Source organism: Ziziphus jujuba, chromosome 11 (genome assembly GCF_031755915.1).
Source record: "Ziziphus jujuba cultivar Dongzao chromosome 11, ASM3175591v1".
In the NCBI taxonomy this organism is placed as follows: Eukaryota; Viridiplantae; Streptophyta; class Magnoliopsida; order Rosales; family Rhamnaceae; genus Ziziphus; species Ziziphus jujuba.
Window position 1 is genome coordinate 17,045,651 of NC_083389.1, and position 22,296 is coordinate 17,067,946.

General features: G+C 30.4%; 2 protein-coding genes and 1 long non-coding RNA gene across 7 annotated transcripts; 1 reads left to right on the forward strand and 2 right to left on the reverse strand.

Annotated features, from left to right (window-relative positions):
- Positions 1-2,494: 2,494 nt before the first annotated feature.
- Positions 2,495-4,433, forward strand: LOC107416243 (phospholipase A1-IIgamma). Its single transcript, XM_048464726.2, has 2 exons — positions 2,495-3,129; positions 3,516-4,433. The coding sequence occupies exons 1-2, from the start codon at positions 2,566-2,568 to the stop codon at positions 4,149-4,151; spliced, it is 1,200 nt and encodes a 399-aa protein (XP_048320683.1). The 5' UTR covers positions 2,495-2,565; the 3' UTR covers positions 4,152-4,433.
- A 282-nt stretch (positions 4,434-4,715) lies between these two features.
- On the reverse strand, positions 4,716-6,239 carry LOC132799978 (uncharacterized). Its single transcript, XR_009634906.1, has 2 exons — positions 5,209-6,239; positions 4,716-4,962 (listed from the first exon to the last, which is right to left on the reverse strand). It is a non-coding gene; the product is annotated as an uncharacterized LOC132799978 (long non-coding RNA).
- Positions 6,240-13,990: 7,751 nt separating this feature from the next.
- Positions 13,991-21,929, reverse strand: LOC125418284 (replication protein A 70 kDa DNA-binding subunit B-like). Of its 5 annotated transcripts, XR_009634776.1 has the most exons (16): positions 21,692-21,929; positions 19,477-19,529; positions 19,066-19,196; positions 18,741-18,871; positions 18,403-18,455; positions 17,994-18,124; positions 17,496-17,626; positions 17,170-17,300; positions 16,754-16,884; positions 16,422-16,552; positions 16,158-16,313; positions 15,925-16,055; positions 15,746-15,818; positions 15,224-15,374; positions 14,536-15,138; positions 13,991-14,441 (listed from the first exon to the last, which is right to left on the reverse strand). XR_009634776.1 is itself a non-coding variant. In XM_060812604.1 (3 exons), the coding sequence occupies exons 1-3, from the start codon at positions 15,368-15,370 to the stop codon at positions 14,206-14,208; spliced, it is 654 nt and encodes a 217-aa protein (XP_060668587.1). In that variant the 5' UTR covers positions 15,371-15,719; the 3' UTR covers positions 13,991-14,205. The 5 variants fall into 5 exon arrangements, 1 of the variants encoding a protein (XP_060668587.1); XR_009634777.1 differs by having other exon boundaries at positions 13,991-15,138; positions 16,241-16,313; XR_009634775.1 differs by having other exon boundaries at positions 13,991-15,138.
- Positions 21,930-22,296: the final 367 nt, after the last annotated feature.

Below are 22,296 nucleotides of genomic sequence, written 5' to 3' on the forward strand. Positions count from 1 at the left end.
TAAAACAACCAATTCTCTAATGGTGTTTTAGGTGTTCTCAAAGAACAAAGACATAATTAATCTCACAAGTATTTTCTCAATCAAATCAAAGTTAGTTCTTATTGATAACTAAGCCTTTAAATAGGCTTTGAAAGAAACAAAATAAACCCTAAAAACCCTAGGTAAAACCGGCCACACACATAAAGAATCCTAGTTGGCTGCAACTATACTTCCTTTCCTAATCTAAGTTTGATTAATTAATTCCTTTATATTAAATTAGGAATTAATTAATTTACAATAAAATAAAAACCTTCTTAAAGTTATTTGTCCAGAAAATAAATAAATAAAAACCCAAAAAGAAAGAAAATCAATCGCAAATTAGATAACGAGTTGACTTTGACATTTAGGCGGAATTATTTCTTCAACCGAGCTAACTTATGTCTGCCTGATGTCCGAGCTAACTGATGTCTGTCTGAGCTAACTTGTGTTTGGCCGAGCTAACTGATGTCTGTCCGAACTAAGTTGTGTCTGGCCGAGCTAACTGATGTCTGACCGAGCTAAGTTGTGTCTGGCCGAGCTAACTGATGTCTGGCCGAGCTAACTGATGTCTGGCCGAGCTAAGTTGTGTCTGGCCTAGCTAAGTTGTGTCTGGCCGAGCTAACTGATGTCTGGCCGAGCTAAGTTGTCTCTGTCCGAGCTAAGTTGTGTCTGGCCGAGCTAACTGATGTCTGGCCGAGCTAAGTTGTGTCAGGCCGAGCTAACTGATGTCTGGCCGAGCTAACTTATGTGTGGCCGAGCTAAGTTGTGTCTGGCCGTTTTTGGTTTGCGACCACTCGATTCGATCATCTCTTGAAGAGACACAAGCCAAAGTGATGGAATGGCAGAAACAAGGAACACAAGGAATGGGGCGGGCGAGAAAAGAATGCGTAAAACGATCGGAAAACTTTGAAAGGGCATAACTTTTGATCTGACCGTCGGATCGGGGCCCATAATATATCAAAAGAAAGGGAATTTGAAGGGGAATGCAGTGGCAGGTATTTTAAAAAAAAAACCACTTTTAAGTGCCCAACAAGGGATTTCCATCCATTTGGGGGAAATTTCATTTTTTCTTTTTTAAAATTGGGACATGTTCAGGATTTTAGAATTCGAATTTCGACATGGGGCATCATGTATTAGGTTATACCTAAATCAATTTCTATTACATCTTGCAATATACAAAATAATAATATTAGTGTAACTGTCATAGTATAGTCTAAATATGCTATAAATGCACAAAAGACTGATAATAATCTACTTATGAACTGATAGTAATTTATCATGTCCACATTAACAAAAAGATGGTTCCCATGATAACAAATTAAGCATTGTCTTTAAGCTCGGCAAAGTGCTTCCTACTCCCTTCACCAAATTGTAAATGAGAACTTTCAAGATTCAGCGCTATTGGATCTGCCTCATCTGCACTTTTGGAAATCATCAGCTTTAGTTTCTTTGTTGCATTGTTTCTTGCAGTAGGCTTTGAAACCAAATCAGCTAGGACTTGTGCCTAGTATTTATCTTGTGCTTATTATTTTACTTGGGGAATAAATAAGTAAATAAAAAGCAAAAAATTATGGGTTAAAGACCCCAAAAATATGCTTCTAAATTTATCCCACTTGTAAAGTCATTGAAGGCATACCTTTAAATCTAACAGTTATCCCCTTCCTTTAAAGTTGTAATCAAAAGATCCAAATAATAAATAAATAAATAAATAAAACAATTGTGTGGTATATTATGAATGGAAAACGTTTAAAGTTAAGCTCTTGTAACTTGGTCATGTACTTAAAAAAAAAATTGTTTTCTGATTTATAAAAAGAAAAAAAGAAAAAGATGTTTCATAAACAACAATCACGAATATTATTGGTTATTTATTATTTTTAAGATTAAGTAAGTGTTTATTAATCATGGAAAAGACAAGGCGGCGGACGTTTGCTATTATATATATGTTATTCTCTTGGAGCTTTGCTATAACGTGTTCTTTTTTTATTTTTTTATTTTTTTCCTTTTTTTAATATAAGAATGGGGGTTTACTATGACGTGATCCATATTTTTTGTCTTATTTTTGTATCTCCATTTCTCTTTGAATAATAATACAATACCATCTTATTTAAAATGTAGTAATTGAAGACAATAAATAAATAATAATAATAATAATAATAAAGTCAAGCATATAAAGGTATAAAATGAGATGAGATAAGGAGATAAACTTTATTGTACAAACTTTAAATATGATCGGCTTCCTGTAAAAACTAAAGTTTCCTAACAATTAGCAAATTAAAAACACTTATAGGAGAATTGCATGATGAAAAAACGTGTAAATATAAAAACACGTTGTAGCAATCAATTAGCAAACGTACGTACGTTGTCGTGTCAATGTTTCTTATTAACAAATGATTAAACAATTAATTAATAAACCAACCCAAAAAAAATGGAATTGATCTCTGCCTATAAATAGGAAAGGCAAAGAGTGAAAGGGAACAAGGCAAAAAAAGCAATAGAGAGTCAAAAGAAAATTGAATTTCAAATAAAGAAAGCAAAATTAGAGTGATAATGGAGCACATAGCAAGTAAATGGAGGGCTATGAGTGTTGGGAACAACTGGGAGGGTCTGTTAGACCCTCTCAACAATGATCTTCGACGATACATCATTCATTATGGTGAAAGAGCCGAAGCTGCCGGGGCTGCCTTCATCAGCGAGGTGAAATCCAAGAATGTTGGACTCCCTCGTTATCCAAAGACAAATTTGTTCTCAAAGATTGGTTTGGAGCAAGGAAATCCATTCAAATACACTGTTAAGAAATACATCTATGCATCAACATCCGAAATAACCGAGAACACTCCAATGGGAGCCGCGGGGAACTCAAACTGGATCGGTTTTGTTGCAGTCTCTACTGATCAAGGAACTCATGTTTTAGGAAGGAGGGATATTTTGATTTCGTGGAGGGGAACCATTCGACATGCAGAGGAGGCCATCGATTTAAAAACCCTTCTAATTCCAGCTCCAACTATATTTGGATCAGAAAATAATGATGCTAAGATTCACCATGGTTGGTATTCATATTATACCCATGCTGAACCTGGGTCAACCTACAATTCAACTAGTTCTCGAGAACAGGTATATCTACATATATAGGCCCCCACTATACGTATTTGTTAGATATTATATATACGGTTTTGGTTTTGATATATGGTGAAGAACTATGAGAGATTTATGAAGATGGACAGTTATCCATAGTTGTAAAATCATGCAGATCATATAGATCAGATGTCTGTTGATGGTTGTCCTTCTCCATAGATCCCTTGCTGCATCAAATCCGATTATATATATATATATATATATGAATATAGTAATTCTCTTATTCAAGAATTCTCCACAAAATTTTATCTAGGATAACACTTATGTTTAGGGATCTCTTTCGGTATTTTTTTTTTTCTACTTAATTATATATTATTAAATACGAAATGATTTGCATTCATTCTCTGAATTTGATGATTCAAAAGGTTTTAGAGGCGATTAGCAGGTTGATAGAGGAATATAAGGAGGAGATAGTCAGCATTACCGTGACAGGCCACAGCATGGGTGGTGCACTTGCAATTCTGAATGCAACTGATATTGTCTTCAATGGATTTAACAAGCCAACCACCACTGGAGGCAAGGTGTGTCCAGTCATAGCAATTGTGTTTGGATGCCCTCGTCTTGGAAACCAAGGTTTCAGCGACCTTTTTTCCGGACTCAAAAATCTTCACGTCTTGCGAGTTAGAAATTCCAAGGACATTGTCCCTGATCTTCCAAAGCACGACCTTCTTGGTCACAAATACATTCATGTCGGAAACGAGTTTCCTATCGACACAACCACATCGCCATACTTGAAAAGCCATGATTCTAATCATGCAGCACTTCATAATTTGGATATCTATTTGCATGGAGTTGCAGGACCAAAGGTGGTTGATGGAAAAAATGAGTTAGAAGTTGACAGGGATATTGCATGGGTGAACAAACAGACGGATTTATTAAAAGATGAATATAATATTGTTGCTAATTGGTGGGTTAAGGAAAATAAATCTATGGTTCAAATGGACGATGGAAAGTGGGTGCTCAAGGACCCTGAGATAGCTGGAGAAGATGATTATATATAATTAATATATAATCGATCATTGCCGCTTGATTTGAACTGCTTAATTCTTCTTTGTCGTCTTGGCTGTATGAGCTAGCTGAGTTTGGGGCTCAGATATTGTCTCTCAAAATAAAAATAAACTTTGGCAATGCCACTTAATTTGTTAAAACTCATATGTATTTTGTTGTTTTGTTGTTTGTTTTCAATAAGTTTGGCCCTCTGCTTTGGGTCTATAGCAGATAGGATTTTCCTTTGTAACTTAATATGTGTGGTTTGTTTTCAATAAAAAACTTGTCTTTCTCTAGCTATTAGAACTTTTTTATTGTAAGGTGCACTTTTAATATTTCATTGTTTATTAATTATTTTAGTCCACAAATACTTAATTATTTACTACAATATGGCCTATGGCCTACTATGCGAAAAGTCATGCAACAATTCCAATATTAAATAAAATATATATTATATGTATATATGTATATAAATTAGTTCTGGGTTCCCAGAAATTTTAAAGCATCACTGCAACAAAATTTAGATTTAACAATATGGGATAACATTAACATTCAATATTGTTTGTTGTAAATAACAATTTAAAACAATAATTTTTATAACTTGTTAAAAGCGTTTAACCACATTAATAACATGTTAAATGTTGTTCTTGTTGTAGTACATATATATAAAGTAAATATACACAACCGCAAGGTTCGGTGCAACTGGTATTGTTTTGGATGTAGAGATTTGATTTTTGACTTGGTCACTGAGTTGGGTAGCTAGGAGAGATCGATGCCACGCAGATAATATTTGCATTGGACAAACTAGATAAGCAGTTTTCTCATCTTCCAAACACAAAAGCAAAACAAACAATTAATTTGCCCAGCTTAACAGTACAAAATAAACTACATGAAATTCTCACAATTTCCAATTTTGATATCAAAAGCTTCCAATTCCAAAACAGAACAGCATTCAAAACTCCATAGGAACAAGAAATGAAAATCGAAAATCAATCAAAAAATGCCCATAAAATTTCAAAAATATAGGACCAAAAATAAAATAAAATAAAAACTTTGAGGAGAATAACGAACCTGGAAGACGGGAATCGTCAATGGTTCATATCAAATAGAGCAATGAAGGACATCTGGGTCGGTCAAGGTTATGGAAATGGAGGCGTCCTGGTTACCAGCTGAAGATAATCCATTGGAGTTAGATGAAGAACTGGGCCGGGTAACGACTCTGACTGAGGCAGATCTGGGTTGTTGATCAGTCTCTTCAATTTCCTCTTCTGGGTCTCGTTCTTCTTCCTCTTCTTCACCATACCCATCTCTTCGTGCTCGTCAACAGTTTCAGGTAAGGGTTGAGATACTTGATTTTCTCCAATGGTAATTCCGACTCCGTTAGAGGCAGAGGTAGATGCAGATGCAGAGAAGGTCCTCTGTGTCTTGCGTCGCAGGACACTCTTAAACACATATATACTCATTCCATTATTTTGTTCCAAATTTCAGAGAAAGATTAATTTCATATTGTCTTTTTCCTTTTCTTTCTTTCTTTCTTTTTTAATTTTTTTTTTTTTTTTATGTCTTCGTTCACTTTATACCAAAGGGCTTGTCCTTTTTTTTCCCAGAAAAGAGAAGAAATAATAATTTCAGTAACTCAACTTGGATGTATGTATATGGAATTCCATATAACTGGGATTTGGCGTTCTTGATTTAGTATAGAAAGCAACCACCCTATCCTCACCTTCTTAGATTGATATAGGGCCTTCTAAATTTTAGCTACCTTCAAATTTCTCCCTGTTTGATTAAGAAATATTAGTGTTTCTCTTATTTTGTTTTTTTTATCCAATAGAATTTTGTTTCTCAGTTTTTTGTCAAATCCATCAATCTGTTTTGGTTGGATTTCGAAGGTTGTTAAAGCATATAGCTTCAACAAAAAGAGAAAAGAAAGTGAGTAAATAGGAAGGAAATGAAAGGGTTTCTGCTGAAATGATTGATTTCCAAGTTGTTCGTCAAAAGGTAAATTAAGGATTAATATCATTTAAACCTCTAAGGTCTACTTCTATTTGGAATTAAGTTTACATCTACACCAAATTATATCATGCGATTTCTAATATTTTTAAAATACACTCTACACATGATTTTGATCCCAAAAAAAAAAATTTCACTTCTATATGATAGGGTTAAAAGACATTAATATTTTCTCTTCTATATGATAGGGTTAAAAGACATTAATATTCTTAAAATTTAAAAACAACTTTAATATATGCTTTTTATAATTCAGATCCAAAACATTGGCACAAAAAATATGTGACAAGTATTATCTTGAATATCTGATTGAACTTTATGGTTATTATGAAGTCAATTTTAGCCTTGAGATGGAAGCTAGAGATTATGTTACATAACTGGCTCCTCTAATTTGTGTCAGTGTAGTTATGGACAACTTATAAAAGATCTTTTAAGAGGTTTACATAGCCATCCAATTCTGTGTTGCAATTGCTCTGTGCAAACTATTTTGCCCTCTTTTCTATGCTGATAATTTTAATTATTACATGTACATGAAGGACAAATTTAAATTAATTGGGAGAATATAAAACCGTTCCTAAATAAAGAAAAAATCTGTGGACATCATTTGACCCACTCTCCTACCATATTAAATTTCATTAAAGCTCTGTTTTGCAAGGACAACTTTGCATTTATTTACCAAACAAAAAAAATTTTGAAAAAAAAAGGGGGACAACTTTGTATTTTCAAGGAGGCCCGAAAATTTGGCTACTTAATTGCCATTCCGCTTTTTATATACATATAGATTGCCATTCCACATTCTTATGTACCTATAGACAGCTTTGGATTATTGAAACCCAATTCTCATCTTATATGAGATATTTAATAATATAATAAATGATGGTAAAAATTATCACTTATCAAATTACAATTTTAATATTAAAATTATTAATTTAGTTCGCACCCTACCCATTAATTGGATTAATATAAAATTATTCTTAAATAAAATAAAAAAAGTAAAATTTTGTGGACATCATTTGACCGACTCTCTTGCCGCATTAAATTTCAATAAAGCACTGTTTTGTAGGGACAACTTTGTATTTATTTACCAAACAAAAAAAAAAAAGGGACAACTTTGTATTTTCAAGGGGGCCACTCCAAGATTGTCATTCCACTTTTTTTTTTTTTAATAGATAATCTAATTCTTATCTTTAAACGTTATCAAGTCTAAAATTAGGACTTTAGTATTAAATTATTAAAGACACATTCAATTTAGGATTTAAAAGATTTTTAAAATGTTTGAAAATATAAAAATATTTAATTTAGATTTTAAAAGATTCCATTAAATTTCAAATGTATTCAATTAACATTTTGTAAAATTCTTTTAAAATGTATATATATATTCAAAAAATCATTAATTTTAAAAAATTGATAAATTTTAGTAGATTTTAAAAGATTTTAAAAATAAAATTGTAAAAAAAATCATCAATATAAAATCGAAACTTAACTTAAAAGATTTCATTAAATTCTTATAAATTTTTTATAGAATCATAAAATTTCATAACAATCTGTCAATTTTTTTAAAATTTATAATTCAATTTAAATCTATTAAACTCAAAATTTAATACATTCCTTTTAATTTATATGATGTCTATCATTTCACATGTCACTTATTAAACACCTAAACATATTATTACTTTAGCTATAGATATATCACATTTAATAAAACGATTTCCATGCAACTTTGTATTTATTTACCAAACAAAAAAAAGGGACAACTTTGTATTTTCAAGGGGGCCACTCCTAGATTGTCATTCCACTTTTTTTTTTTTTTAATAGATAATCTAATTCTTATCTTTAAAAGTTATCAAGTGTAAAATTAGGACTTTAGTATTAAATTATTAAAGGCACATTCAATTTAGGATTTAAAAGATTTTTAAAATATTTGAAAATATAAAAATATTCAATTTAGATTTTAAAAAATTCCATTAAATTTCAGATGTATTCAATTAACATTTTGTAAAATTCTTTTAAAATGTACACATATTCAAAAAATTATTAATTTTAAAAAATTGATAAATTTTAACAGATTTTAAAAGATTTTAAAAATAAAATTGTAAAGAAAATTATCAATATAAAATCGAAACTTAACTTAAAAGATTTCATTGAATTCTTATAAATTTTTTATGGAATCATAGAATTTCATAACAATCTGTTAAATTTTTTAAAATTTATAATTCAATTTAAATCTATCAAACTCAAAATTTAATACATTCCCTTTAATTTATATGATGTCTATCATTTCACATGTCACTTATTAAACACCTCAACATATTATTACTTTAGCTCTAGATATATCACATTTAATAAAACAATTTCCATTGCATGGTGCATGAAATAAGTCTATGAACATTATTTCACTTCGGTTGTTATGACTATGACCTAAACTTTGAATACGACATCATAAAATTGGGCCTCCTCTTAAATACATAAATGAAACTAATAAAATAAAAACATGTGGACATCATTTGACGCACTCTTCTGGCATATAAAATTCAATTAAAGATTTTCTTTTTCCAAGGACAACTTTCTATTTTTAAAGGGGCCCAAAGTTTGGTAACCTATAGACAGGGTTTAATCAAAGTCTCCTCGAAATTTCCATGAAGTTTCTATATTTTTAGCATATGAAAAAGAAATTTAGTTTTCAAATAAAAATGAAATATAATTTTTATAATATTTATGAAAATTTATGATATTTTTCTAAAGTTTTAATCAAAATATACCTATTAATTTATTTATAATTTGATTAAAAAATCTATAATATTCATAAAGATTTTGAAAACATATATTAAATTTAATTATTTTAACTTTTTATCAAAAAAAATTATAAATACTATTGGTATTTAGTAAAAGTTTAAAATCAGAATTTTTTTTTTTTTAAAGAACTTCAACAATATATACAAGAATTTTATAACTGAAAATTAACACAAAGCTAGAGGAACATAATGAATTTTACCTCTCCATAAGCCTATAACAATTGTAATACAATGGCAGAGTATAAATGAAAATTAACTATATATTATACGCAGAGCAAAATACAATAAAATACTTCTTAATGTATCAATTAAACGGTAACTTACGATTTTTCAAACTTTTTGGTATATTCTAAAATCATATTTATTCCATATAAAAATATCCATGAAATAAAATATAATTTTATGACAGATTTATTGGTTTATAACCAACATTTTAAATTAAATTGTAATTTCTCAATATATTATAAACTAGTAAATGAGAATTTTCAAATCGGGTGGAGGTTTTTTTCGTTTTGTGTTCTCAGTTCTTCTCTGGTAGATCAACTTGGATGTATGTATATGGAATTCCACAGAATTGGGATTTGGTGCTCTTGATTTAGTATAGAATTAAGTTCGTGGTTGAAGTGTAAGATCCAAAGAAAGCAACCAACCTACCGTCTTCTTCTCAGAGCAGGGCCTGTCTAAATTTTGCGACCTTCAAAATTCTTACTGTTTGATTAAGAAATGTTAGCTTTTTTTTTTTTAATCCAATTAGAATTTCTGTTTCTCAGCTTTTTGTCAAATCTATTAATATATTTTGGCTGGATTTCAAGGGTTGTTAACATATATATCTTCAATAAAAAGAGAATAGAAAATGAGAGAGTAGGAAGGAAATGATGAGAAGGGCCTCCTTTGAAGCGATTGATTTGAAGTTGTTTGAAAGAATAAAGGCCAGTCTCATTAATCATATATACTCTTTCATATTTATCTTTTTTTTCAAATTATATAACGAGGTTTGAAACATTTTAGAAATATTCCTATATTCGACCAGTTAATTTTGGTCCCAAAAATTTTCTCGCATCAATATAACAAGCTAAAAGGACATTAAAAGCCTTACATTCAAAAATAACTTTAACATGCTTTTTATAATTTAAACCCAAAGTATTAGCATAAATAATATATTTGCTATTTGTCATTATTGATGAATAATCACCGAGAAAATTTATATGTCAAATAATAATTTAAATAGTTATCATTAAAAAAATTACTTTTAAAGTTTTAGAATAAAATTAAATATTGATAATTAAAATTTATCACATAAAATAATAATTATTACTAATGATAATAAATAGTAATATTCTAATATATCACAAGTTTTATCTTGAATATCTTATTGAACTTTATGGTTATTGTGAAGTCAAAATTTGTATGGTAAAAGTCATATTGTCTACTAAATTATTATAGTTTTCTTAGTGAGGGCCTAGGCAAAATTTGTTATAAGGCATTTATCAGATACAATTAATAATTTTTTAAAATTAAAATTTATTTTTATTTTAAATATATGTTTTTTTAACATTTTGAAGTAAATTTTGATAATATATATATATATATATTTACTTCTAATGAATTATGCAATTGACAAATTCTAATTAAGTTTTTAAAGTAAATTAGAGAATGCACAATAAAACAAATATGTGATTTATATTTATATGATAAACAATGGTATAATTTGAAAATTGATAACTACAATCAGAATTCATAGACAACAAAAATATTTATATATTTATTATGTGAATAACAATGTAAAATAATTAAATAAATAAGAAGTAACAGGAAACATGAGAAGAAAAAAAAATAAGTAATAAGATTACGTTCTGTATAAGCTTTTTAAATAAAATTATGTAAATTATATACAGTATATCAGAAAGATTAAACAACTTATATAAAAGATGAGTAAATTTAATTTTTCTTTTTCTTATATAAAATATTAACCAAGCTAACTATTTCTTTTTAACTTTTAAAGATTTAATACAAGTATAAGAAATAAGAAATTTACTTTTTTGGTAAAATAGAAAGAATAGTTGATTGATACTATTTTAGAAAAATTTTTAAAAAAAAAAAATATATATATATATATATATACACGTGTATATATAACTAATAAATTACAGTAAATATAGAATTAAAAAAAATAGAATTATATTTCCTAAAAAAATTTGTTCTATATTATTTATTAAAATATACAACAATATATATAATAATTATATTATAATATATGGCCCTTCGGTGCACTAGGCATTTCACCATTTTCACAGATAAACTAGCTTACATCATTATGGAATAAAGTTTAACAATTATGGAATAAAGTTTAACAATTGCATGAGATTTTTTCAGGAGAAGACAGATTTTGCCAACCTGGCGGCCACATATTGGATAAGAATGAGAGTAAAAACCGTGAGCAAAACGTGGTGGACAAGGCAATGGAATTAAAGACAAAAAATAAATAAATAAATAATAATAATAATAATAATAATTGTTTAGAGTTGAGCTCTCGCATTGGTCGTGTACTTAAAAAACTTTGTTTCCTGACAACAATCAAGAGCATTATTAGTTTATAATTGTTGTTACTATTATTATTATTATTATTATTATTATTATTATTATTATTATTATTTATATAAAGTAATTGTTTATTAATCATAGAAAAGACAAATTTTTTTAATGATTTTATATTATGTGGCCAATCTAAAATAAGATTTATTTCTTTTTTTGTCCCCATTTTATGCTATTTTGAAACTTTTAAAATTATCACTATTTATTTTATTAGGTCTTTATTATCTTTCCTTGTAGGTGTATCCTAATTGATTTCTTAATTATAAAATATTACTTTGATTAACTTGTAATTTTATAATCTTTTAGCCTAATTTAAATAAACTATATTCGCCATATTGACACTCTATATAATCTACAATGAACAATTCAAAATACTCAAGGAAATTATGTAACTTAATTTTAATAGTTTTGTTTGTTCGTTTTATTTTATTATTGAATTAGCAAAATTTTTATTTATTTTTTTAGTTTTTTACTATTGGTCCCCACCATTAATATCTTGGCTCCGCACCTGGCTATATATATATATACTAGGTATGGCCACGTGCATCGCACGTGGTTTGGATTAAAATTTGAATGTTTAATAGCTTTTAAGTAATATGGAAAAGTTTGAATTAAAAATTTATTAAATTAGTTTTTTTAATTAACATTTTTCAATTTGTTTAGAAGGATTTAATCTTAAATTATTAACAAATATAAAGAAATTAATCATTTTATCCCAAGTTTTTTCATAAATTTAATATCCAAATCGCATCATATAATTTTAAAGTAAGAACACTTCCAACTGATACGAACCTAGGACGACCTGCTCCTAAATCTGTATTATATTAGTCCGGATCTTAATTAAGTTCAAGTTCTAATGAAATTGACCTCAACCCCTAACCAACCTGTTATTAGAAACCTTGGTATAATGTAGACGCCACAATAGGGGATGGAAAACTTATTGATAAGTCAAACTAAAACAACCAATTCTCTAATGGTGTTTTAGGTGTTCTCAAAGAACAAAGACATAATTAATCTCACAAGTATTTTCTCAATCAAATCAAAGTTAGTTCTTATTGATAACTAAGCCTTTAAATAGGCTTTGAAAGAAACAAAATAAACCCTAAAAATCCTAGGTAAAACCGGCCACACACATAAAGAATCCTAGTTGGCTGCAACTATACTTCCTTTCCTAATCTAAGTTTGATTAATTAATTCCTTTATATTAAATTAGGAATTAATTAATTTACAATAAAATAAAAACCTTCTTAAAGTTATTTGTCCAGAAAATAAATAAATAAAAACCCAAAAAGAAAGAAAATCAATCGCAAATCAGGTAACGAGTTGACTTTGACATTTAGGCGGAATTATTTCTTCAACCGAGCTAACTTATGTCTGCCTGATGTCCGAGCTAACTTATGACCTATCCGAGCTAACTGATGTCTGTCTGAGCTAACTTGTGTTTGGCCAAGCTAACTGATGTCTGTCCGAGCTAAGTTGTGTATGGCCGAGCTAACTGATGTCTGGCCGAGCTAACTGATGTCTGGCCGAGCTAAGTTGTGTCTGGCCGAGCTAACTGATGTCTGGCCGAGCTAACTGATGTCTGTCCGAGCTAAGTTGTGTCTGGCCGAGCTAAGTTGTGTCTGGCCGAACTAACTGATATCTGTCCGAGCTAAGTTGTGTCTGGCCGAGCTAAGTTGTGTCTGTCCGAGCTAACTGATGTCTGTCCGAGCTAAGTTGTGTCTGGCCGAGCTAACTGATGTCTGGCCGAGCTAAGTTGTATTTGGCCGAGCTAACTGATGTCTGGCCGAGCTAAGTTGTGTCTGGCCGAGCTAACTGATGTCTGGCCGAGCTAATTGACGTTTGTCCGAGCTAAGTTGTGTCTGGCCGAGCTAAGTTGTGTCTGGCCGAGCTAACTGATGTCTGTCCGAGCTAACTGATGTCTGGCCGAGCTAAGTTGTGTCTGGCCTAGCTAAGTTGTGTCTGGCCGAGCTAACTGATGTCTGGCCGAGCTAAGTTGTCTCTATCCGAGCTAAGTTGTGTCTGGCCGAGCTAACTGATGTCTGGCCGAGCTAAGTTGTGTCAGGCCGAGCTAACTGATGTCGGGCCGAGCTAACTTATGTGTGGCCGAGCTAAGTTGTGTCTGGCCGTTTTTGGTTTGCGACCACTCGATTCGATCGTCTCTTGAAGAGACACAAGCCAAAGTGATGGAATGGCAGAAACAAGGAACACAAGGAATGGGGCGGGCGAGAAAAGAATGCGTAAAACGATCGGAAAACTTTGAAAGGGCATAACTTTTGATCTGACAGTCGGATCGGGGCCCATAATATATCAAAAGAAAGGGAATTTGAAGGGGAATGCAGTGGCAGGTCGGCCCGATTTTCAAAAAAAACCACTTTTAAGTGCCCAACAAGGGATTTCCATCCATTTGGGGGAAATTCCATTTTTTCTTTTTTAAAATTGGGACATGTTCAGGATTTTAGAATTCGAATTTCGACATGGGGCATCATGTATTAGGTTATACCTAAATCAATTTCTATTACATCTTGCAATGTACAAAATAATAATATTAATGTAACTGTCATAGTATAGTCTAAATATGCTATAAATTCACAAAAGACTGATAATAATCTACTTATGAACTGATAGTAATCTATCATGTCCACATTAACAAAAAGATGGTTCCCATGATAACAAATTAAGCATTGTCTTTAAGCTCGGCAAACTGCTTCCTACTCCCTTCACCAAATTGTAAATGAGAACTTTCAAGATTCAGCGCTATTGGATCTGCCTCATCTGCACTTTTGGAAATCATCAGCTTTAGTTTCTTTGTTGCATTGTTTCTTGCAGTAGGCTTTGAAACCAAATCAGCTAGAACTTTATCTTCATTGCTCATTTGCTCTATCTTAGCATTGTCAGCACTTCCAGATATATCTGATTTTGAAAGTTGTAATATATATGCATTAGAACATTAAATAAAAGCTCATGTAATTTCACTTAGGATATAATGTATCAAACATGTTCATACCTCTCAATTCAGTTATGCCTAATGATTTTCCACTTTGCTCTTCAACAATTTCTAAAACTTGACTAACTTCAGCATCATTTGAAGTATCTGTTTGTGTTAATGTGTTGATTTCTTTTGAAATAGTATCACAAACAGAAAGGATTGTGTATTTCCATCTTGTAATATCACAATATTCATGTTTAGATGCTTTAACTTGAATTAGAAGCTTATGACTACTGGATAATGTGGCAATTTTTTCAATATCTTTAACAGAATCCTAAAAAAAAGAAAGATTCACAAATGAAAAGTTATAAAAATATAGCTGAACAAATTGACTATATAGACAAACATACCGACGTGGGATAGAGAGTCAATATAAGTGTGTAGTCGTGAGAACGGGACAAAGCTGTAAACAGCAGGCACAATTATCTCTGAATCTCGAGTCACTTCTTCCACAATGGTTCGACCATTTATAGTCCATCGCAAATTATTTTGAACAATCTGATATTGTGCACCAATTTCTTTAACCCAAGCATTAGAAATATAATAATTTTTCCCAATTATGAGTGTGTCTCGGAAGATGTGGATGTCTCCACCATATATTGTGGCCTGGATCTTATTACCCTGTATAAGAAAAACAAGAGACTTAAAATTGAGTTATATATGAAACAAATTATACAAAATAAATATATTATCAAAACAAACTTACTTCTTCATCAGCTAAGATTAACCTTTGATATTTGTTTGGACTTGATTTAGAAACTCGTGGCATTGCTTTCTCAATAATCACCACTTTTACTGTCCAACCTCTTTGTTGAGCTTGAATATCCTTGATTAGCTTTACTTCTCTAACCATTTTGCTATATTATATTTTAGAAAAACATAAAATGAAATCACTATGAATCAAATAAACCAAATTATAGATGACATAGTCATTGACTATGAGGAACACGGATGCTCTGGCAGTTGTTAGAGCTCTCAAAAAATGGATGTTTGAGATAATCTACGCAGACAAGCTAGTCCTTTTGTTAGCATAAATACATGTTGGTTTTTCATATATCAATATGTGATATTGGGTGAAGAACTGAAATATAAATCATATGCATGTGCACACAAAAGCAATGAAAAATGCAAAGATCCATGCACAATGAAATTCATGAACTCACAAAAGAATTGAAATGCACAAGGAAATTAAGTAATAAGACAAAGGAATGGAAAAAATTAAAGTTACCAATTTTGTAGTGAATAACACAATCCTCATGTTCTTTATCGTCACTGATAAAGAGAGTAGGGGGAGAGAAAAGCTGAAAACAAAAAAAAAAATAGAAAAGAAAAAAAGGCAATGGCATTTAAATACTGAAAACCAAGGAAATAGGCTTTAAAATATTATAAATCAAAATCTTTACTTACATGGTAAGACAAAGTCTTTTCTGAAGTACAATAATGAAGTCCAGAATTTTGTATAAAGTACACCAACTCTATCCTTACCATACTGTAAGTCATCATAACCATAATGCATGCCATACCACAACCCCTGACACCTGTATGGCAAAAAAAAAAAAAAAAAGCATAAAATGTGGATCTCACCAGTATGGCAACTGTTGAATAGTAAAAAAACAAGGAAAAGAAAAGCCAAAACGCACAAAAAGTAGTCGTTTTGGAACCATTTTGAACAGTAAAACATGACCAAAACTTGGGAGCCCTTCTCGCTTATAGTTAAAGTTACCAATTTTGTAGTGAATAACACAATCCTCATGTTCTTTATCGTCACTGATAAAGAGAGTAGGGGGAGAGAAAAGCTGAAAACAAAAAAAAAAAAATAGAAAAGAAAAAAAGGCAATGGCATTTAAATACTGAAAACCAAGGAAATAGGCTTTAAAATATTATAAATCAAAATCTTTACTTACATGGTAAGGCAAAGTCTTTTCTGAAGTACAATAATGAAGTCCAGAATTTTGTATAAAGTACACCAACTCTATCCTTACCATACTGTAAGTCATCATAACCATAATGCATGCCATACCACAATCCCTGACACCTGTGGAAAAAATTAAAGTTACCAATTTTGTAGTGAATAACACAATCCTCATGTTCTTTATCGTCACTGATAAAGAGAGTAGGGGGAGAGAAAAGCTGAAAACAAAAAAAAAAATAGAAAAGAAAAAAAGGCAATGGCATTTAAATACTGAAAACCAAGGAAATAGGCTTTAAAATATTATAAATCAAAATATTTACTTACATGGTAAGGCAAAGTCTTTTCTGAAGTACAATAATGAAGTCCAGAATTTTGTATAAAGTGCACCAACTCTATCCTTACCATACTGTAAGTCATCATAACCATAATGCATGCCATACCACAACCCCTGACACCTGTATGGCAAAAAAAAAAAAAAAAAAAGCATAAAATGTGGATCTCACCAGTATGGCAACTGTTGAATACTAAAAAAACAAGGAAAAGAAAAGCCAAAACGCACAAAAAGTAGTCGTTTTGGAACCATTTTGAACAGTAAAACATGACCAAAACTTGGGAGCCCTTCTCGCTTATAGTATAGACTAAAGGAACTAAAGGATAAAGGAAAAAAAGGCAATGGCATTTAAATACTGAAAACCAAGGAAATAGGCTTTAAAATATTATAAATCAAAATCTTTACTTACATGGTAAGGCAAAGTCTTTTCTGAAGTACAATAATGAAGTCCAGAATTTTGTATAAAGTACACCAACTCTATCCTTACCATACTGTAAGTCATCATAACCATAATGCATGCCATACCACAACCCCTGACACCTGTGGAAAAAATTAAAGTTACCAATTTTGTAGTGAATAACACAATCCTCATGTTCTTTATCGTCACTGATAAAGAGAGTAGGGGGAGAGAAAAGCTAAAAAAAAAAATAGAAAAGAAAAAAAGGCAATGGCATTTAAATACTGAAAACCAAGGAAATAGGCTTTAAAATATTATAAATCAAAATCTTTACTTACATGGTAAGGCAAAGTCTTTTCTGAAGTACAATAATGAAGTCCAGAATTTTGTATAAAGTACACCAACTCTATCCTTACCATATTGTAAGTCATCATAACCATAATGCATGCCATACCACAACCCCTGACACCTGTATGGCAAAATAAAAAAAAAAAAAAGCATAAAATGTGGATCTCACCTGTATGGCAACTGTTGAATAGTAAAAAAACAAGGAAAAGAAAAGCCAAAACGCATAAAAAGTAGTCGTTTTGGAACCATTTTGAACAGTAAAACATGACCAAAACTTGGGAGCCCTTCTCGCTTATAGTTAAAGTTACCAATTTTGTAGTGAATAACACAATCCTCATGTTCTTTATCGTCACTGATAAAGAGAGTAGGGGGAGAGAAAAGCTGAAAACAAAAAAAAAAAATAGAAAAGAAAAAAAGGCAATGGCATTTAAATACTGAAAACCAAGGAAATAGGCTTTAAAATATTATAAATCAAAATCTTTACTTACATGGTAAGGCAAAGTCTTTTCTGAAGTACAATAATGAAGTCCAGAATTTTGTATAAAGTACACCAACTCTATCCTTACCATACTGTAAGTCATCATAACCATAATGCATGCCATACCACAACCCCTGACACCTGTGGAAAAAATTAAAGTTACCAATTTTGTAGTGAATAACACAATCCTCATGTTCTTTATCATCACTGATAAAGAGAGTAGGGGGAGAGAAAAGCTGAAAATAAAAAAAAAATAGAAAAGAAAAAAAGGCAATGGCATTTAAATACTGAAAACCAAGGAAATAGGCTTTAAAATATTATAAATCAAAATCTTTACTTATATGGTAAGGCAAAGTCTTTTCTGAAGTACAATAATAAAGTCCAGAATTTTGTATAAAGTGCACCAACTCTATCCTTACCATACTGTAAGTCATCATAACCATAATGCATGCCATACCACAACCCCTGACACCTGTATGGCAAAATAAAATAAAAAAAAAGCATAAAATGTGGATCTCACCAGTATGGCAACTGTTGAATAGTAAAAAAACAAGGAAAAGAAAAGCCAAAACGCACAAAAAGTAGTCGTTTTGGAACCATTTTGAACAGTAAAACATGACCAAAACTTGGGAACCCTTCTCGCTTATAGTATAGACTAAAGGAACTAAAGGATAAACGAAAAAAAGGCAATGGCATTTAAATACTGAAAACCAAGGAAATAGGCTTTAAAATATTATAAACCAAAATCTTTACTTACATGGTAAGGCAAAGTCTTTTCTGAAGTACAATAATGAAGTCCAGAATTTTGTATAAAGTACACCAACTCTATCCTTACCATACTGTAAGTCATCATAATTATAATGCATGCCATACCACAACCCTTGACACCTGTGGAAAAAATTAAAGTTACCAATTTTGTAGTGAATAACACAATCCTCATGTTCTTTATCGTCACTGATAAAGAGAGTAGGGGGAGAGAAAAGCTGAAAAAAAAATAGAAAAGAAAAAAAGGCAATGGCATTTAAATACTGAAAACCAAGGAAATAGGCTTTAAAATATTATAAATCAAAATTTTTACTTACATGGTAATGCAAAGTCTTTTCTGAAGTACAATAATGAAGTCCAGAATTTTGTATAAAGTACACCAACTCTATACTTACCATACTGTAAGTCATCATAACCATAATGCATGCCATACCACAATCCCTGACACCTGTGGAAAAAATTAAAGTTACCAATTTTGTAGTGAATAACACAATCCTCATGTTCTTTATCGTCACTGATAAAGAGAGTAGGGGGAGAGAAAAGCTGAAAACAAAAAAAAAAAATAGAAAAGAAGAAAAGGCAATGGCATTTAAATACTGAAAACCAAGGAAATAGGCTTTAAAATATTATAAATCAAAATATTTACTTATATGGTAAGGCAAAGTCTTTTCTGAAGTACAATAATGAAATCCAGAATTTTGTATAAAGTGCACCAACTCTATCCTTACCATACTGTAAGTCATCATAACCATAATGCATGTCATACCACAACCCCTGACACCTGTATGGCAAAATAAAAAAAAAAAAAGCATAAAATGTGGATCTCACCAGTATGGCAACTGTTGAATAGTAAAAAAACAAGGGAAAAAAAAGCCAAAACGCACAAAAAGTAGTCGTTTTGGAACCATTTTGAACAGTAAAACATGACCTGGGAGCCCTTCTCGCTTATAGTATAGACTAAAGGATATATATATATATATTTCTTTTTTGTTTCAGTTATTTTTATCAATCAATTAGCAATATTTCATTCCACTTTTAGTCAAATAAAAGGGCAAAAAGTGAGTCGTAATCACAGTGGATCAGGAAAAATAGGGGAAAAAGAAAGGTGCAATATCACAGTCGGTGAAGGAAATAGGTGGGAAGAAGTATGTAAAAATAGGGGAAGAAAAGTGCAACATAACAATCGGTGAAGGGAAAAAAAAAAAAAAACAACGGAAGAAGGAAGAAGTGTAATTCTCTCATTCGATAACATAAAGCAAATTATAAAAAAAAAATTGAAAATTTAGAGAGAGAGAGAGAGAGAGAACTTTTTGACTATCATTGATTCTAAATTAAAAATTAAATCAATAAAGATGATGTCAAAAAAATTAAAGGCATAGTATTTGACAAAAAATAAAAATTACCTATATTGCTGAATTGGAAATTTTAAATTCTCAATATCAACTAGTCAATATTAAAAGAAAAAAAAAATATTTGAAGCTAGGAAAACTCCAAGTCGGATTCATTTTACGGTATGTGCCCTATTAAAAATAGATATTCATATCTATTTTATATGAATTAATTATTCTCTAAATTTAATGAATATTTATTCTCTAAAATAAATAGAAATTCCAACCAAATAAAACACTAATGATCACTAAGGAATAGGTATTCTATTCTTTTGCCTATTCCCTACAGCCAAATGTATTTTAAAATTAACAGTCAAAGTAATAAGTGATTGTGCATTTAAAAGAATAAAAATATATTATTATTATTTTCGAAATTTTGTAATACGAATAAAATAATTAAAAAATATTTTATGTGTCATTTTTCTTTTTTCCGTTTCCCCGTAAGCAAAATTGCAAGATTGTTTTAAATATAAAATTAAAATATATGAATTTATTTTCAATTTTGTATTATCTTATTTTTCTACTCATTTTTTTTATCAAAAAATTAAAAATCACGTTGTCCTTAAAAAAATAAAAAAATAAAAAAGCAATTAAAAATCATGTTGACGCAAAACAATTACGAATTTATGATTTTTTTTTATCAAATTACTGTACATTATCAGTTTTTCTATCAATCATTTTGTTTCATAAATAACTAAAGAGAAAAAAACATACTTATCTCCTCAACACTTCTATCTAATGAAAAATGAATATTTTTGTTCATTTAAAATATTTTTGAGAAACTCCTAAATTAAAATTTTTCTTTTCCTTTTTTATATTCTTTCAAGGGATTATTTTAATTTATTTTTTTAACATTTAAGTGAGAAAATTCAAAGAAATATAATATATGTCAGAAGATCTCCATTTCTCTCTCGATAAGTAAAGCTTACAAAAAGAATTTTTCCCTAATTTTTCCATATATAAAATTTTAAAAATCTCTTCTGTGAATGGTGTTTCTTGGATAAACCGAACCCGCTCCAACGAACCTATGGTCAAAGCCAAAATTTAAAAAAAAAATAATTATTATTCAACTATGTTCATCCTAAGCAAAATTTTTGAATCTGCCATTTACCAATGCGGATAGCAGAGCTATATATATATATATATATATATAAAAGGAAATTCTATGATCAGGACTGTACACATGCGGACAAGAGATAAAATCGATGCTATTTTTAAAAAAATCTTAAAAAGCATCGACTTTTCCTGTATATGTAAGAAAAAAATCGAAATTGTTTAGGATTTTTTTAAAATAGCATTGATTTTTTGTAGTCCGTATGCAGACGGTCTTGACAGTAGAAAGACTCATATATATATATATATATATACCCGAATTCATCAGCGAAGGTGGTGTTCAAATGGCTACGAATCTAAATCCATGAAAAGCCTAGAATCATATTATTGTACTTGTCCATCACTCAAGGCAGAGCTCATTCTCTTTTTTTTTTTTTTTTTTTTTCCTTGTCGCAGAAAAGTTAACTGAAAAGAAAGAAGCAAGATGAGAAAGAGAACTAACTTAACAGGGTGATGAATGGAACTAAGAACCACAGAGCTCTTGTCCACCTTTTCCTGTTTTCTGTGGCCAATAGCGGAGCTTCCAAGCTTTGCTGCTTCATCATCAATCTATGTGTCTCAGAGAAATCAGATAGAATAGAATATTCAATATAACGGAAGGATGAGTGGCAGGCAATATATAAGGCTGACAAACTCATATTCATAATGCTTTTTAAGTTTTAATTAAAGCATACGTGGAAATTATTTATTACTCACTTGGCCAAGGAGAAAATAACATTTTGATTCTATCTCGGAGATTCCTCTTCATGTACGATGATTCATTGTCGTCCTCACATATTGGTCAGATATTTATAAGGTGAGGACCCCCTTTTTTGGCTACGTATGTGTATATATATCCAACCAGTAATATATTTATAAAAAGAAAAAATTACAACCAAATTTCTCCTTCTTTTTTTTTGGTTTCCGGGGGAGTTTGCTTTGATACTGAGAGTACGATCTAAGCGGAGATTCATATTTGCAATCATTGTCTGAAACTGTCCTTGGGGGGGACACCAAATTACCACTTTTGTCAATTGAATGACATCAAGTTTTACAGACAGATTTTAT

Coding starts and splice junctions, on each gene's coding strand:
- LOC107416243 (XM_048464726.2), top strand. CDS start 2,566: ATGGAGCACATAGCAAGTAAATGGAGGGCTATGAGTGTTGGGAACAAC. Junction 3,130..3,515: donor CAACTAGTTCTCGAGAACAG/GTATATCTACAT, acceptor ATGATTCAAAAG/GTTTTAGAGGCGATTAGCAG.
- LOC125418284 (XM_060812604.1), bottom strand. CDS start 15,370: ATGGTTAGAGAAGTAAAGCTAATCAAGGATATTCAAGCTCAACAAAGA. Junction 15,139..15,223: donor TAATCTTAGCTGATGAAGAA/GTAAGTTTGTTT, acceptor TTTCTTATACAG/GGTAATAAGATCCAGGCCAC. Junction 14,442..14,867: donor TGACTCTCTATCCCACGTCG/GTATGTTTGTCT, acceptor TTTCAAAATCAG/ATATATCTGGAAGTGCTGAC.